We start from the raw sequence: 18,224 nt of genomic DNA on the forward strand, positions 1-18,224 counted from the left end.
TGTGCTAGATGAAGGTAGAACAGAATAGTAATTCTGTATGTTCAATGTTTACAGGAAAAAGCCAAAGCTGAACACAGAGACAAGCTGGGAGAAAGAGATGACACCATCCCACCTAAATACCAACATCTTTTGGATGACAACAAGGAGGTAAATGAAGGTGGTGTCCAGGTTGGATCTATACTCCAAAGCTTTTGAGATTCAAACCTCACTTGAACAGAACACTGTAACAATAGCATAAAAATGTAACATGACTGACACATTTAATCTGTCCCCACTGAGCAGGCTGTCTAGAATTCTGTTTAATATTTATTTGAGCCAGTACCCTTGCATGTTTACTGTGCTGGGCACTGTGGCGTAGAGAGAATTGAAGAACGTTCCATCACTCGCTGATGCTTAACAGTGATTCCGAGGCAGGTACACAGATGAATTCTCTGCAAGAAAAGGCTGTAATAACAATGAATGATATTTGTAATCTTACCTGACACAGAGTCTCTCTGTTGAAGCAGAACAGAAAAAGAGCTAGGATGGAAATAATTCATGGGGCAAATACGATCCAAGGCCTGCTGTCTCTCTTTCTTCCCCAACACCACCACCACCGGTGCTGTTGAGAGCGAAGACCGGCAAAACCATATTCCCAATCGAAAGCTCTGTTGCTCTATCTCAGTACAGCAACAGTATCGTCAAGAAGTTTATCTGTCTTTGTGTCTCTCCTGGTCAGCCTGCTGTGTTCCCTGCCCCTTCCTGTTTGGCTTCTAGATATTAAATAACCCTTTCCAGATCTGTTCATCAGATAAAAACAAGGAAGTCCAAATGACAGTTTCTGTCTCTGCACTGATGATTTGTGAAGGGTTTGACTGTATAGAATACTATCAGCTTCACTGTCTTCTGTTACAGAAATCAGTTCCCCTCGCTTGCATTCAGCATTCATGACAGCGCTTGTACACCCTGCTAGAATGCCCCTGCTCCGATGGTCCCATCTGACCCTGTTGTGTTCTTTGGGAAATGTGTTCATTAGTGTCCTGGCCTTTGCCGATGGGAAAATCCCTGATGAGTTGTCCTTGGAATCCTCACTGAAAAAAAATCACCTACAGACCATTTCAGTGCCTCAAATCCTTTTGAAGTGTAATAAGCTGTAGTGGATACATATATAGTAAAACAGCAAATAAGACATAAAAACACAAGTTACCTTTTGTGATGTTTTAACTAGAGTTAAGCAGTGACAGAGTTGCTAAAATAGTATTTCTTTCACTTCCAGGAACAGATTCATCTTTGCGTTTTCCCCAAGGCTATTGAAATAGTTATGAGATAGTCATTAAGCAAAGCTGGTGAAGAGATAATACGGACCCAGGTTTATCAGTTATGCAAAGTATACAGTTGTCCCTTGGTATCTAGGGGGGGTTAGTTCCAAGACCCCCAGAGACCAAAATCTGAGGGTACTTTAGATCATCTCTGCATCACTCAGAATACCTAATACAGTGCAAGTGCTACATAAGTAGTTGCTAGCATGTGGCAAATTCAAGATTTGCTTTTTGGAAATTCCTAGAATTCTATATCCCCAAATAGTTTCAATCTGCTGGTTGGTTGAATCTGCCAATGCAGAAGCCACAGATGCAGGGGGATGACTGAACTCCACTGGATAAAGATCATGTAAATACTGACTTACACCTGAGTAAAACCTTTACAACAATTTGTTTAACCAACGGTCTGCTTTGCTTCTAAGGGCACACCCGGGAAGCCAAAGGCATCAGAGAAGCCCAAGGCATCAGAGGTAAATATCATAGCTGTGTATTTCCAGAAACAATTTTTTTAACCTCTAGCTGCAGCTTTCACATTTTAGAAATCTAAAATTCAGTGAATGCCTACCTTGTGCTTGGTCTGATGCCAAGGCATGTATATTAGTATATTATTTCTGTCTTCCCAAGAGCCACTCAACATAGGCAGTTCCATTTTCCAGATTAGAACATCATAGCTCAGAGAATACTCAGCACCTTGTATAACAGAGTGGAAGAAAATGGAGCTGTCAAGATTTTCCTGTTTTAAGATCTCTTTTATAATAGTTTGTTAGGAAAAGAATGCAGCAAGGCTTTCTTTGAACACATTTTCAGGGCTGTGGGGAAATAACCCACAAAGCATCTTTCCCTTGCTTCTCCAAAAAGCAAATCTTGATGGTTATTTCTGTTGATATCTCAGAAACCTGCAGGTGCCCAGGACCCCATTGATGCCCTCTCAGGGGACTTTGACAGCTGTCCCTCGACTACAGAAACCTCGACAGACACACCAAAGGTACTGGGCTTTTTCTTCTTGGCTTTTGTTTTTAATGTATCTCTGTACAAACAACACACACACACACATTATATAATTTTATACCGTAAAATAAACTGATTAATGCCCTAGGAAACTTGAAAAAAATTCTACTTCTCCCCAAACACCATTATTTGGTGTTATTTCTTGTCTTTTTGCATATGTAGGTTTTACATAATTATACTTAGATTCTATATATATTATATAGAATATATATATTATATATAGAATATTCTATATTCTCTACTTAGATTCTATATATAATACATTTCTTAAGAGTATATCATAAATGTTTTCCATGTTGCTTTATAAGCTCCGTTGCCACCATTTTTGATTGCCACACTATATTGGCTTGTAACAGTACTACTTTATCTGTGGTCATTTAAAAGGAGAGCAGTCCTTCACTGTATACACCATGCCCCTTGCCCTCTGGGCTTTCCTCCCCTTTTCTGCCCTGAGCAGCTCTCCTCCTTACCCCTCAGAGACCAGTTCAAGCATCAGCTGCTCCAGGAAGCTCTCCCTGTCTGCTTCTCCCTTCCCAGGTCAGGGGCTTCTCCTCTGCCATCCCTGCGCTGTGAGTTACCTGTCCCATGGGCCTCACTCCACTGAGCTGTGGGCTTTAGATAGCAGTCATGTGTCTGGTAGCTCTGTGGCCAGCATCAGCAAAATGCCTGGTGCATAGCAGAGGAGATCGAATGTGAATGGGGAAAAAAGTGTAATCCACCAAATAGGAGGAAAAGTGAAATGAGTGTCCTCCATTGTTATTTTCAGAATAAAATGCATGTGGTTTCAGCGGGTACTAAACATATTTCCCAGTCACTGAATTGCGAGTCTTCCCTATCTTGCGTGATTTAATTTCTAGATCACATCAGTATCCTATTTCTCAACTCCTAGAACCTCATCAATAATGCCTTTTTGGTGAATGGACTTTACTTTTGTATGTGACTGGCCCTAGCTCACTCTGGTTGCTTCCACTGTTAGATTATTCTTCCATGATTCTGAAAGCAGTGTCCTCTTGGCACATAGAAACCAGTCCTGATAGAACCAGGCTCTATTTTGATAAGCAAAATACAGTCTGAGTGCATCGTGAAAATTGGCAGGGCGTCAACGTGAGTCGCCTTTTCCTCATTTTTTTCCCTTCTTACCTCCCACTTTGAACACCTGTGTGTACATTCACTGTGGTTCAAAAAGTCATGACTGTGAAACACTCAATTTTTCATTATTTAAACTGGAGATTCCAGGCTCCTAAAAAGAAGAGTCTGGATCGATTTGCTTGCAGCAGCAGTTAATTGCTAGATGGAGTGTTGACCACAGCAGCTTCATTACATCTCCTCTGCTCTAGGACAAAGACAAGAAGCCTGCTTCCAGTGCCGAAGCACCTAGGAATGGCGGGAAAGCAAAGGATTGCACAAAGGTAAGTTCAAAGCTCGGTCATGTCCGACTGTTTGTGACCTTCATGGACTGTAGCCCGCCAGGCTCGTCCATCCATGGGATTTTCCAGGCAAGAGTACTGGAGTGGGTTGCCATTTCCTTCTCCAGGGCATCTTCCTGACTCAGGGATCCAACCAGGGGCTCCTGCACTGCAGGAAGACTCTACCATATAAGCCACCAGGGAAGCCCCCACCAGAGCAGTAAATAGATGACAAATGAGCTTGGCAATTACAGGGAACGGCACGTTCTTAGTCATTTACTTTCTGCTTGGGGTCTATTTAGAATAAGACCATTTTTAAGTACTATCTATACCTTAGAACGTCTTGCCAAAGAAACTGAAGTTTTAAAGGTTTTTTTTTTAATTATTTATTTTAATTGGAGGTTAATTCCATTACAATATTGTAGTGGTTTTTGCCATACATTGACATGAATCAGCCATGATATATATTATTTTTTAAAGTAATCGATACTTAAGTATCAATATTACTTATCAATAATCAGTATTCAGTAAGTATCAACTTACTGAAGGAACAAAGATTCGGAACACAATTGAAGCGTGCTGCATTGCCAGCCCTTGTCACACAAAGTCCCAGTGTCAGCTGTGCTAGTCTGGGGTGAGCGGAGGCCCTCTCCCTTCATCAGCCCCAAACGCCTTGCACTCCCTTGTTGCTACTCTCCCCTACCGTATGCAGAAAGCCTCGCCTTCTACTTAAAGAGAAAACCGAGGGTGCCTTGCAGGAAATAACCAAGACCCCTTCCTATCTTCCTCCTAATAAACCCACTCTCCCCTCCTTGTCTGCAGCCCCTTCTCTCTCTTTCTCAAGGGGTCACTAACTCTCTCCAGGCTTCCCTGGTTGCTCAGCTGGTAAAGAATCCACCAGCAATGCAGGAGACCAGGGTTTGATCCCCAGGTTGGGAAGATCCCCTGGAGAAGGAAAAGGCTACCCATTCCAGTATGCTGGCCTGGAGAAGTCCATGAACTGTGTAGTCCATGGGGTCCCAAAGAGTCAGTCCTGAATATTCACTGGAAGGACTGATTCTAAAGCTGAAACTCCAATACTTTGGCCACGTGATGCAAAGAACCAACTCATTGGAAAAGACCCTGATGCTGGGAAAGATTGAAGGAGGGGGGAGAAGGGGACAACAGAGGATGAGATGGTGGGATGGCATCACCAACTCGATGGACATGAGTTTGAGTAGGCTCCGGGAATTGGTGATGGACAGGGAAGCCTGGCGTGCTGCAGTCCATGGGGTCGCAAAGAGTCGGACATGGCTGAGCAAGTGAACTGAACTGTCTCCAGTATCTCTGTCTCAATTCATCTCCTTTGTAGCACAAACATATTCAAGCTCTTTAACAACTCAAAGCCCTATTCCCTCCATCCCTTCACCTCCTTGGAAGATCTGTCTGTGACCCCTGCTCCCCCTCCTTGGGCTCCCCCTGAGAACAGCAGTGACATGCTGGTTGCTGTATTGTTTCCTTATCAGCCCTTAGTTTGCTTGTTCTCTCGGGGTGTGCTTTGGGACGTTAGATTTGATGCTGTAATGACTGAGACTTCGGGATGGGTGAATATTTTATAACTTCACCTGCCCAAAGACCCAGACTAACACTTCCTACCTCACATTTCCACTTGGATAAACATTGACAGTATAGATCCGTATACATTATTAGATCAAGTCTAAATTGCCACCAATTATTAAGAAAAAAGTCAACAGTTTGATTACGATGTTAGTCATCATAACAGCAAATTACGACATGTTAAAATATGTGTGCGTGGCAAAGGAGATGACACCACCAGAGAATGTAGTTTCTGTGAATCTTCGAACAGGAAAGTAGTATAGAGAACTAGAGAAGCTCTTACAGTCTCTGAGATCCAATATACTCATATTAAATACTAGTAGTCTTTCCTCCCAAGTGGTACCTCATTTTTCACATTGTTATAGAAAGCAGAACTGAGACTAATGAGCGGATCTGGTTTCTTAGAGCTGGGCGTTAAAGCAGCATGGCACTTTGAAAGTTTCCTATTATTAAAATGACTCAAACTGTGGTTAGGAAAGGGATGGAAGTTGGATTGGATAAACAACTTCTGGGTCCCCTCCAATTCTAAAACCGTAGTATTCAAATGGTTATGACTGTTAATTCCAATTATAACGAGAAATAAAAGATACAGGTCCAGAAATAATCCAGCTGCATCCAAACTCTTAAAAAGCAAGATAGTGAGTTCTGGTCCAAGGTGGTGATGTAGAAAAGATCAGCTCGCCTTGTACCATGGAAACACCAGATCTACAGCTGCATACACAACAATTTCCTCTAGGAAAAAACTCCTACAGTGATATGAATGACTCCTATCCATCAGGCCAATAAAAGAAGGCCAGCATTAAAGAAGGTAGAAGAGGCTGGGACAGACTCTTGACATAAATCCAGTCCCAACACAGTCAACTCACCGTCAGAAGGAAACTCAAAACTCAGAGCTTCTCCTGAGGAGCAAATTAGGTTGAACTCCCATGGCAGCACCCCAACATTTAAAGACCACCTGAGAAATGAGCACACAAAACCTCTAGCTTTGGGAAGCCAATGGAGCTTGTGTCCAGAAGGCCATAGCAAACTGAGGAAAGCTTCTTCAAGAGCTCATGAGCTCAGATGCACCCGCCCCCCCAACCAAGCAATCAGAGCTACAGTTCTTAGCCGGCCACTATCCCCAGAGTGCTGCACAGACCACAGACCAAAACACGCCCCAGCTTTCTGTGTAAGAGGTCTCCTTGCTTGTCCTGAAGCTCCGCTGTGCGAAGCAGGCTTCCGATTTGGCAGAAGATGCCCAGATGTGCTCTTAGGAGACATCAGCTGGGTGCTCACCACCACTGAGCTATTTCTCCATCTCACTCCAGGCCACCAGTATCTCCCAGAAAAGGGGCTTTGACGCTTACCTAGAGGCCAAATTTTTGTAACTGCCCCCCAGAGGGATACTTCCTGATCACCTGCTGTGGCCCTTCAAGACTATTATGTTTGTATATTGAACCAATGAAGATAAAATAGGCTGCTTACAGTGTTTGGAGATAATCAAGAGTCAGGGCAGGGTTTACCAGTAAAGTTCATCTGCTACACGAGGCTACTCCTTCAAGACTGGGAGAGGTGGCTGTTTTATCTAATGCACACAGACCAACACAGAGAGTCAAAGAAAATGAAGAAGTGGAAGAATACATTCCAAACGATTAAAACCGCAGGATAGAAACCTTAATGAAGCGGTTTACCTGATGAGTTCAAAGTAACAGTCATAAAGATGCTCACCAAACTTGGGAGAAGAATGGATGAACACAGTGAGAACGTCAACAAAGATATAGGAAAAATACAAGAAAGTAACAGACAGTCACAGAGCTGAAGAAGACAGTAGCGGAACCAAAAAACACACTGGAGAGGTTCAACAGCAGACTAGAAGCAGAAGTACGGATCCAGGAACTCAAGGACAGAGCAACGGGACTCACCCAGTCAAAGCAGCAAAAAAAAAGATAGCCAAAAAGACTTATCAGACAATATCACGCAGACCCACACAGATGAACATTTGCATTATAGGAGTCCCAAAAGGAGAAGCAAGAGAGAAAGAGACCAAGAACTTATCGACATAAATAATGGCTAAAACCTTCCCTAACCTGGGGAAGGAAACGGACATTCATAACCAGGAAGCCCAGATGCTTTCAAATAAGAAGAATCCAAAGACACCCACACCAAAGACACATTAAAATGTCAAAAGTTAAAGACAAGGAGAGGAATTTGAGTATACCAAAAGAAAAACAACTTTTTACATACAAGGGGCCTCTGTTAAGACTCTCAGCAGATTTTCAACAGAAATTTTGCAGGCCAGAAAAGGAGTATCATGATATATTTTCAAAGTGCTGAAAGAAAAAAACGCCAAGAATATTCTCTTCTTAGAAAAACTGTCATTCAGGAAAAAAATTTTCCCGATAAGCAAAAGCTAAAGGAGTTCATCACCATTAAACCAGTTTTACAAGTAATGTTAAAAAGACTTCTTTAAGCTGAAAAGGGTGCTAATTAGTAATGGGAGAACAATCAAAGTACAAATCTCACTGGTAAAGGTTAATATACAGCAAAATTCAGAATAATTTAATGTAAAGGTGGTGTATTAATCACTGATAAAGCTAGTAGGAAATTTCAAAGACAAAAGTAATTTAAAAAACAGCTAACTATAATAAGGGATACACAAGATTAAAAAGACATAAAATGGACATCAAAAACAAAACATGAGGGTGATGAGTAAAACTGTAGAGCTTTGGAATGCATTTAAACCTAAGTGATTGTCAACTTAAAACATAACTGTAACCCTTATGGTAACCACAAAGTAGCTGCACGAAAACCTTTGGTAGATACACGAAAGAGAAAGGAACCTACTGTAGGAAATCATCAAATCACAAAAGGAGAGAGCCAGAGAAAAGAGAGCAAAGAAACTACAGAACAGTCAGAAACAGTTCACAGAATGGCAATACGTACACACTTATTAATAAATACTTTGAAAATAATGAGCTGAACTCCCCAGAATACAGAGAGGCAGAATGGATAAAAAAAACATGACACATCTATGTATACTGCCTATAAGAAACTCACTTCAAATTTAAAGACAGACTGAAAGTGAAGAGATGGAAAAATAAGCCTTGCAAGTGGAAACCAATGATGTTGGCCTTCAAACAAAAAACGAAAGTCTAGAGTAAAACATTTAGAATCACTTAAGGTTATTTTTAGTTTATAAACTTCAAGGGGAAGAATTCAGTGTTTGGACTAAATAAAATACTCAAAAAGGACTATCTTATTTTCCCCTGCTAACTGCCATCTTTTACCTTTTTAAATCTGAAAAACATTTTTCCTCATAAAGCTCTTCTGGTTGATCAGTTTGGGGTACTCAATACAGAAAATAAAGAACTCATTGATGGTTTTTGCTTGTCCTTTTAGGCAAAGGAGGAAACTTCCAAGCCAAAAGCTGATGGAAAAAGTACAAGTTAAAGTTCACACTATTTGGTAAGTTGGGTGTTTGTCACAAATGAAGACCACTGTACCTTCTACCAGCCCGTGTGTTATAGGTGAGAGAAACTAAGTCCATTTCTTGAGTATTTCATGTTCTCTTTATGCTATTGGCAATGAAAGGGACACTGAAATCTGTAGAGTAATTCCCTGAAAAGCAATAAATGGTGCTTCCAGAATGTTTAAAAATATTAATCTTGTAATTAAAAGCTCTTTAAAATATGAGGCCAGGCTTTTAAACAAAATGACCATCTAAGTCTAGTTGACTCTTTGAAACCCAAATGCTCATGACTGCAGGTTACTGTGGCAAAGCAAAATTGACAAGTAACATCTTATGGTGAAATGGCCTTACAATCTAGATATTACCCAAAACACTTGTGGGGTGAGGAGAAGTGCACGCCTACGGTCTGATGGTAATTGCAGGGTTTTGAGAATAGGGCAAAGGAAAAGACTGATAACTTGTGATCATCTTAGTTTTAGAAAGTAAAGCCCTGTGTTTGATTCTACTTTACAGTAACTGAAGAGCTGGTTTGGATGAGGGAGACTCTGACATCTGTCTTGAGAGCTAGGCCCTTATTAATGTCAAAGAGAAGAGGTCTTATTCTAAATGACAAAAGCATATAACTACTTGCTGCAAAAAAATCTAAAAGAAATAACAATGTAGATTAAATTGGATTGGGCTCTCTCACTGTGATTCACTTTTATTTCCTGTAGACGAAGGTATACTGATTAGAACTGCTCCAAAGATTTTCTCCAAAAAAAAAAGTTCTTCTAATTTTCTACTCTAATATCTGCTTAAAGTAAATGCCTCCTTAGATTTATTATGCCTGTAATAAGAAAATAACCTATCAAATGGTTCACTGGATTTTCTTCTTTGAATTTTTCAAGGTATCTGCATATAAAATCTTCAGCGGGTAGATGGTGACTTCTGAAGAAGAAAAGGCTTTGATAACAGAAACAATTTCTGGGTGGCTTGGAGACAGTGGTATTTGCTGAGTCTTTTGACCTCCTAAACATTGTCTGTTATTCTTTTCCTGAAAAGAAACTGAATTTGTCTGGTTCACCTGTGTTATTCTACTGAGTATTGATAAACTTTAAATTTTTAAAAATTGCCTTCAGTTGGGAGAGAAAGGAACTTTATATTTCTAAGAGATACATTTGATAGTTTCTTAAAGCAGCACACAAAAAAGGAAAAACCTTTGCAAACTTTTGCACATTCTCCCCACAGTGCCTGTAAATCTCATTAGCATTTTCAATTTGCACTTATTTTTGTTGTTAGCATTTGGAAAACGATGCCTCACGTGTTCTTCAGTGTTCTGATTTCTCATGACCCCTTTCCTCTTGGACTTGTGGACTGTGTTTGATGTTTCTTTGGGTTGTTGTTTATAAGTCAGTCATAAAATACTGTGCATTGGGCACATGTCTCCTCTTGAGCTGCTAATCGTAGAGACCCTGGACAGACCAGGAAGCACCGCATCCCCCTTTCAGGTTGAACTTCTCTTTGCCAGAGGTTAGGACTTCCGCACCTTGTCCGCAGAGACCCACCGGGACTTGACTCAAGTCAGAAGAGCAAAACGCAGACTCTGTCACTGCATAGCAAGTTTCAAGAATAACAAAACCTAATGCTTAGAATACTCACATGGCTTGATCTCTGCCGCAGTACTGCCTTAAGCTGGGCTTGCCATCCTCTCTCTGTGAAACCGAGCAGCCGCTGTTAGCACAGAGCCATTGCCACGTCAGTCTTGCGCTGTACAGCATGTGGCTTAATGGAAGTTGGGTTTATTGCCAAAAACAAAAACAAACTTCTGCTTAAAAATAAAGAAAAAAGATCTTTTTAACATTAAAAAAAATAATCTGTTTTTTTTTCCCCCATAGCCATTTAAGAACTAGGGAGGGTCTGATATCCGACAACTTGGAAAGGTTTCTCATATTTTTCTGAATGGTTGATGAACATAGCACTGATGAAATTAAATTATCAAAATCCCATCTTCATTTTCTGATAGTGAACGCAGGAAAAGATATCAGGTACACATCATAAAACTGATTTGGAATTCCTGCTTTCAGAGAGTACAGCCTTCCTTAGCATCTGTTTAAACTATTTCTTAGGACTTGGCAATTTCACTAAAAATTAGTAGTATCACTGATACTGTCTAATGGGGTAGGAGGCAAGCAAAATAACAATACTATTCATAATGGGTATCCAATTCTATTAATACTAACAATTCTCTTTAAAAATCATGCATATGCCTGAGATTGCAAACTTCATCCACTTCAAATGCTCTGTCTTCATCTCATGAGAGGTAAAGGCATTATTAGTCTAAATCTGGGAAAGATAAGCCAGGATTATGGTAATTTAAACAGACCTTTTCAAGGCACTAACAAGAAAATAAACACTTTTCCTGAGGGATTTTAACTATGTGTCTGTAAGTAGTACAAAGTTGTTTTAAAAAAAAAAATGAAACCTTTGACATTGACAGATGTGTTTGCAAAGATATGACTCCAGTATTACTAATTTACATGCATATATCAAGTGTTTTTTTAATTACATACCAAATCCAGAGATTTTAAGAAATGCCTGTAAAAGTAAACATTTATTTAAGGTTCTCTGAATATGCCTTTTGTTTATTCAAAATGTCTTCAAGACTTGGGTGTCTGCTGGTAATTAATGATGAACTGAGTAAGCTACAGGATCTAAATCAGTCCTTTTTACCCATCTAATTCGCAGTAAATAATTGCAAATACTTGCTTAGAGGTAAATAACATTTTTTATTACCAAAAAGGGTTTTGCACATTGTTGCGGTGATGTGTGTCTCTTTAGAAAACGGACTTCTCCAAAAGCAAATGAAAATAGGTTCCTCAGGTGACCAAAACGGAAAACCACTATGTCCATGTTTCATTACTCAAGATACAAGATGCAATTAAAGGAAAGTATTTTACATTAAAATCTTGGCTTTGTATGTTTTTTAGAAGGAAAACACCTGGGGGGTAGAAATGACCAGTGATTTCTGTTTTTTCGTTCTTAAACCATGAAGTCAGGCAGTATATATAAAAATGGAATTATAAACACATTTATGTCCTGAAAAGACCTTCTATTCCATAGTGTGTTAGAACACATTGACATTTTTCATATCCTATTTCTTTATCTTAAGTTTTGCAATATATTAAACTCATAAAAGATTTCAACTCCAACAACACCATACCTGGTCTTCGCTTAGACTGATATAAGCAAGTCGTTTCCATTTCACAGTAGCTTACATTTAGTAGAGTCTGCAGTGCTCACTCGGAGAAGGCAATGGCACCCCACTCCAGTACTCTTGCCTGGAGGATCCCAGGGGCAGAGGAGCCTGGTGGGCTGTGGTCCATGGGGTCACTAAGAGTCAGACATGACTGAGCGACTTCACTTTCACTTTTCACTTTTCACTTTCATGCACTGGAGAAGGAAATAGCAACTCTCTCCAGTGTTCTTGCCTGGAGAATCCCAGGGACGGAGGAGCCTGGTAGGCTGCAGTCCATGGGGTCACACAGAGTCAGACACAACTGCAGCGACTTAGCAGCAACAGCAGCAGCAGTGCCCACTGGCAATAAACAACAAGTTATTTAGGGATTATAAACCAGACCATCTCAACTTCTGTCAGCCCCATCTCCTCCTACCTTCAGTCTTTCCCAGCATCAGGGTCTTTTCAAATGAGTCACTTCTTCAACGGTTGGATGGCATCACCGACTAAATGGACATGAGTTTGATTAAATTCCGGAAACTGGTGATGGACAGGGAGGCCCGGCGTGCTGTAGTCCATGGGGTCACAAACAGTCGGACAGGACTGAGCAACTGAACTGAACTGAACTGAAACCAGACCAAATAAGAAACAGGGAGGGAAGCATTGCCTACCGAAGGATCAATAGCCCTCAGGTTCAACTTCCAATGAAAGGTTTCTCTCCTAGACCTGAAAGCACTCTGCTTTTTCAGAAGGGACACTGCTGGTCAGTGGCCTTGAGGAAACAGATGGCACCCTCTAATTAGGATTATCTCAGGAGGGGTCTGTGGAAGGTGTTTGTGGAGTTTTTGTTTTGTTTTGTTTTTAACAAGAATATGAGCAGGCTGTATGAAAACCACAAGTCCAGACAGGACTAATGAAAGCCAGGCTTCCACTTCTCCCTGCAGAGTTGAGAGAAGGAAGCATCTTACTAGCACAGAGATGCAGAAGGCTGGTGGGAAAGAGGGCCACCTCCCTGGAGCTGAGCCCTTCGGCTGGAGGCCAGCCTGAGGCTACCTGCAAGGGAGGGGGCAATAAAGACCCTCACCTGCTCTCTCCCCAACCCCAGCTCTGATCTGCCCTCCTGGGAGTGCAGCCGAAGCTGGAGGACAGGGAAGCCTCGTGATGTGGCCGGACAGGTCTGCCCCTGGGCAAGCAGCAAGCGGGAGAAAGTTGGATGGAGAGGGGGCATTCTGGCTCAGTGAGCGCCCCAGGGGTTCATGGTTCAGTAGTCATCACTGTTGAGTCTTCTCAGGAGACTGATGCAGCAGCGTACGAATGACAAACGTGTGGGGAGCAGGGGTGTGGAGACCACGGGGCTTCAATATACAATATAAGAAGAAAAAGGAACTTTACTTCTCCACAGTAGGGAACCCCCGACCTGGGTGTACATTTCGGGGTCACACCTATAATGGAACATGTGGTGGCAGCAACTCCCTGAGGAAAACGTGAAGCAGTGGTCTTCACGAAAAGGAAGGAGTGCAATGAATTGAAGGGGCAAGAAGCATCTTCAGTGGGTGCCAAGCTGGCCCATCTCCACTTCAAAAATATTCACATTCAACAAAAGTTTGCAGATTACACATCACAGGAACCAACCAAGAGCCGAACCATTATAGCAGATTAAGCTTCTCATTTTGCAGCCACGCTCTGATCTTATCAAAATTCTTATCCATCCAACGTATGTTTTCCTCGATAGTTTCGATGGTTTGTTGAACACAACGGAGCTGAGACCCGTTTTCCTTCAAAGAGCTGAAGAATTCTTTTACCTTGTGGGGGAAAAATCAGGCTTTTAAAATTTTGTTTTCAGGTTACACAAATGTAAGTTCAGGCTAGTTAAAACTGAAGCCAGAATTCCAGCATTTGTCAAAATTCTACAGAGAAGGCAGGGCCAGGTGTCTGGATACGATTATGTACATAAACTTGAGCTCTGAAATGAGCTCATGCCTCATGATGTCAAGCGTTGTGTTTTTTGTTGTTTTTTTTTTCTCTCTGCAGCTTTTTAAAATTTATTCACAGTTGCCAGATTCTAAAAGACTTTGGGGTTTACCATTTTATAATTAAGTTTTAATCTTGTGTATCTATTTTATGTGTCGTCTGTGACATATGCACTGATGCAAACTTAACATTTTTAAACGTGTCTGAAAAAAGCAGAATGTGCAGAATCTCTTCTTTGCCAAGCCAAACAGTTTCAGCCACATAAAGTGCAGTCTTTCTCTATGGCCCTGGCCACGTATGTTATTATAGAAACACTGCAGGGAGTGGGGTTCTTAGCAAGTTATGGTGGTAATACCCCAAACCTTGCCAATTTTTTTTCTCCTAATCCACAATTGATGTATTGTTCCCTCAAGATAAAATCCACACATTCCCCACGGTTTTAGAGAGATAAGAGTTGTTTGGCTATCTCCTCGAAAATATCTGCTGTTGTTTCTCTGCTGGGTGTTTTATCCCCTTTAAGCTCACAGGAGGAATAGGTTGGCTTGGCAACAGCATTGACCATTGTGCTACTCTCTCTCACCGTCAAGGGTTCTTAACTTTTTCCCATAAATTTTCACAGCATTAATCCATCAATTTTTGATTTCGTAGACAGGAAGCAAGTCTCGGCCAAGATGTTTTATTTATTCAGCATGGATTCCAGACAGTTAATTCCTTAAAAACCCATGTCATAATCATAAGTTTGGGGAGAGGAGGTGGGGAAGAATAGGCTTTTGAAAGATCAAATTCCAATTTTAAATGATTCAGGGTTGTTTTAAAATTAAATCTCAGTAGAACTTTTCAGCGAGCTGAAGGCATGCCTTCCCGCTATAACAACCTAGAGAATACCCTGCTTCACTGTCCTGCCTTAAATTGTAGCTCAACCTACTGTTTTTCTATCAGAATTCAAGGTTAATTAATATGCTATTTAAAAAAATCACTCTGGGCAATATCCTTCGATAAACCATCAAGGAAAAAAATATGAAAAAGAAAATGTGTGTGGCTGAGTCACTTTGCTATGCAAGAAAAATTAACATTGTAAGTCAACTATACTTCAATAAAATGTAAAAAATTTAAAAATCACTCTAGGCACACTTTAGTCAAACCACATCAACGGTTTTACTAATTGGTCAAATTAATTAGTCCTAAAGAAGCTTAACACAATAGTACTAAAAGATACCTATAAGAGCTCTAATAAAGCCGGTTGTTAACCCCTGCCTTTCAACTTTTCCGGACCCAGATTTATCACTCCTATCTTCATCTGCCTTGGGAAATCCAGCATCTCAGCTGAGGACATAGATGATTCACACTTGCCTCCTTGAGAACATTTTCTGTGCAATAAGCAGCCTGATCTATGGGTGGAGTAAATGATTAACTTCTCCAGGACTCAGATTGCTCATCTGTAACACTGCAGAGTGATGGTGAGGATGCCGTTGTGTAATGTGGGTGAAGTGCAGAACCTAAAGCCCAGAGGGTGTACCAGGGACTCACCCACATCCGTTTCTTCATGAACACTGACTCTGCTACTTACTCACTCCTCTGGCTTAATTACTGCACGACACTGAGGATGAGGCCATGAGTCAGGCAAGCACCCTGTCCTCACGGAGCTTACAGTCTGCCAGAGGAGATAAGAAGTGAACTAGGATGACTCTGCACTGCAGTGGAGGAAAATAAGCCCAGGCCATGATTGCAACTGGGGAGGAGGTGGCCTGCCTTTGACAAAGTGGTCTGCAGAGGTAATGACACTTGAGCTCGGGCCTCTAAAACGAACCTTCCCAGTCTAAAGCTGGGGACAGAGCAAGCCAGGAAGAAGAAGGAAAAAGTGCGGAGGCTTCGAGCTGGGAGAAACACCCAGTGGGGCCCAGGAGCAGAGGGAGGCTGAGTGGCTGAGACGAGGAACACAGAAGTGTGCGGGAATGAGCCGAAGAGGTGGGCCGGGGCCAGGTCATCGTGGACTCACCCACACGGGAAGGAGAGGTTTGAGACGTTAAGAGCAACGGGCGAGAGTTCCAAGAAAGGGTCAGTCCGCCATGGGTTGGTTTTCAGGATGGAAAATGGTTTGGTGCTGGCCAAGTGGCAGGAGGAAGGCCAATCAGGAGGTTATCACTGTAGACCCAGGCAAGAGATGAGAAAGGCTTGGCTGCGATAAGAGCAGCGAGGCGCAGAGAGGATGGACAGCCAGAAGCAGAGCCAACAGGACTCAGGAGGAAGTGGAGGCAAGGGGAAGGAAGGGCTCGGGATGGTGCCTGCATTTAAATGTCAGCACCACACGTCCCATTCTGATAATATGTCAGGCTCTTTCATTTACATGTCCTGAAGCAGGGGTTTTGTACCTGATGCTTCCTCTGCACACAACACTCTCCTAAACGTCTCCATTTCCGTCTGCACCTGCTCACACGCCCACTCGTCATCCCACAGAACAGCATCATCCCTTACCCACTCAGTCACTTTCCTTCCCCTTCCTTATTCATCTTCAGGGCATATAACTACCCGACATAGGCTGATGTGTCCCTGACTGTCTGATTCTCCTGGTAGAATATAAGCTCTGTGAGGACAGGGACTTTGTATATCCTGTTTCATCACTGTAGCCCTGACACCTAAAACCATAACTGCTGGAGAGTAAGAATGAAATATGTCTTGAATGAATTAATGAGAAAATAAATGAATGATCAATCAATATATGAAATCTTTTGTTGCTACACATCGTCACAGCCCCTGGCTGGTTCTGCAGTCATCACACAGAGTATGTCTGCCGTAGACCTCACTAGAAGGTCAAGCTTGAATTATTGTGTGCAAGTTAATTTTACAAGCCTGGGTGAGACTACTGAAAAACTGGAGAAATAAGGGGTGTCATATTTCTTTTTCATTTTTCAAAGCAGTCTCTATCAAGTTAGATCAGGGAACTACACAACTGAACCATTCCTAAAAAAGTGAATATTAGGCTCTTGGCTTTTATCTAAACGCTACATTTTTCAAGCCATGTAAAATGTGTTCTACAACTTTACCATAGAGAACAAACACTGTTAGAGGAGAGCCAGGCTTCCCAGGTGGCTCAGTGGGTAAAGAATCTGCCTGCAGTGCAGGAGTTGTAGGAGCTGAGGGTTTGATCCCTGGGTTGGGAAGATCCCCTGGAGAACAGCATGACAACCCTCCAGTATTCTTGCCTGGAGAATCGCACGGACAGAGGAGCCTACAGTCCATAGGGTCGCAAAGAGCTGGACACAACTGAAGTGGCTGAGCACACACACATGCACCACAACAAAATGACCCATTAAGACTGAAGTTTGCTTTTGTGGAAACCTTGCATGTTCCATGGGTCTCTCTTGCCTGACAATAACTCATACTGTTTTCTCATCTTTCCTTGGCTGCTAGGAAGCTGTGATAAATGTAGAGTACAACTGCAATAAATTGTCCTCAGCATAAATCCCTCATAAAATTACCTCTTTCTGAACATTATGCAGCTTTTTGTTAACATTGCTTTATATATAGACCTTACAAGTGGCCTAAAATTCTTTCTGAAAGTAGATAGTACATAAAGTAAGTAATGGGAAACCATGAGCTTGAATAATGGAGAACCTAGTTTCCAGACCGGCCTCTTTCAAAATAACGTAGATGATCACTTCAGTCACTTATTCCTCCAATAATCACTTTTAATATCCTAAACAGGGATTAGCGGAGAAGGCAATGGCACCCCACTCCAGTACTCCTGCCTGGAAAATCCCATGGACAGAGGAGCCTGGTAGGCTGCAGTCCATGGGGTCACGGAGAGTCGGACATGACTGAGTGACTTCACTTTCACTTTTCACTTCCCTGCATTGGAGAAGGAAATGGCAACCCACTCCAGTGTTCTTGCCTGGAGAATCCCAGGGACGGGGGAGCCTGGTGGGCTGCCGTCTATGGGGTCACACAGAGTCGGACATGACTGAAGCGACTTAGCAGCAGCAAACAGGGATTAGATGTCTAAAGTAATTTTTTTAAGCCCTAAAATTTCCAGTGTCAGAGCTAAGACTTCTATGTATGGGGAGAGGAACAGCTTACAATTATTTGTAACTGATTTTTTGCTAAAATCAAAACCACCATACTGAACAAAACACACATCCAGAAAGAACATGTACTCAGTGACAAAATTCACTTCTAACTCAGCAGGCCCTTCAAGTATTTTGCTGATCCCCTATTTATCAGATAACCTAGTAGCTAACTGTCACTTAGGTTTAAAAAGAAATATTTTTATTTATTTATTTTTTTAC

General features: G+C 41.8%; 2 protein-coding genes across 31 annotated transcripts in view; one reads left to right on the top strand and one right to left on the bottom strand.

Annotated features, from left to right (window-relative positions):
- Positions 1-11,699, top strand: part of CAST (calpastatin) — a 770,242-nt gene extending 758,543 nt beyond the window's left edge. For 19 of the 30 annotated variants that reach the window (XM_086413227.1, XM_086413228.1, XM_086413205.1 and 16 more), the window contains 6 exons: positions 55-147; positions 1,721-1,768; positions 2,191-2,283; positions 3,644-3,715; positions 8,687-8,752; positions 9,644-11,699. In XM_086413227.1, the coding sequence (XP_086269353.1) occupies positions 55-147; positions 1,721-1,768; positions 2,191-2,283; positions 3,644-3,715; positions 8,687-8,737 (357 nt within the window). In that variant the 3' untranslated portion in view covers positions 8,738-8,752; positions 9,644-11,699. The remainder of the gene's footprint in view (positions 1-54; positions 148-1,720; positions 1,769-2,190; positions 2,284-3,643; positions 3,716-8,686; positions 8,753-9,643) is intronic. The other 11 variants (XM_086413210.1, XM_086413211.1, XM_086413221.1 and 8 more) reach the window with 1 other exon arrangement.
- ERAP1 (endoplasmic reticulum aminopeptidase 1) overlaps positions 11,502-18,224 on the bottom strand; it is a 37,216-nt gene continuing 30,493 nt past the window's right edge. The window contains exon 20 of the mRNA XM_086413204.1: positions 11,502-13,772. Coding sequence (XP_086269330.1) covers positions 13,617-13,772 — 156 coding nt within the window. The 3' untranslated portion in view covers positions 11,502-13,616. The remainder of the gene's footprint in view (positions 13,773-18,224) is intronic.

This window comes from Bos grunniens, chromosome 7 (assembly GCF_055505025.1).
Source record: "Bos grunniens cultivar Pamir isolate PY7600 chromosome 7, Bosgru_T2T1.0, whole genome shotgun sequence".
Taxonomy (NCBI): Eukaryota; Metazoa; Chordata; class Mammalia; order Artiodactyla; family Bovidae; genus Bos; species Bos grunniens.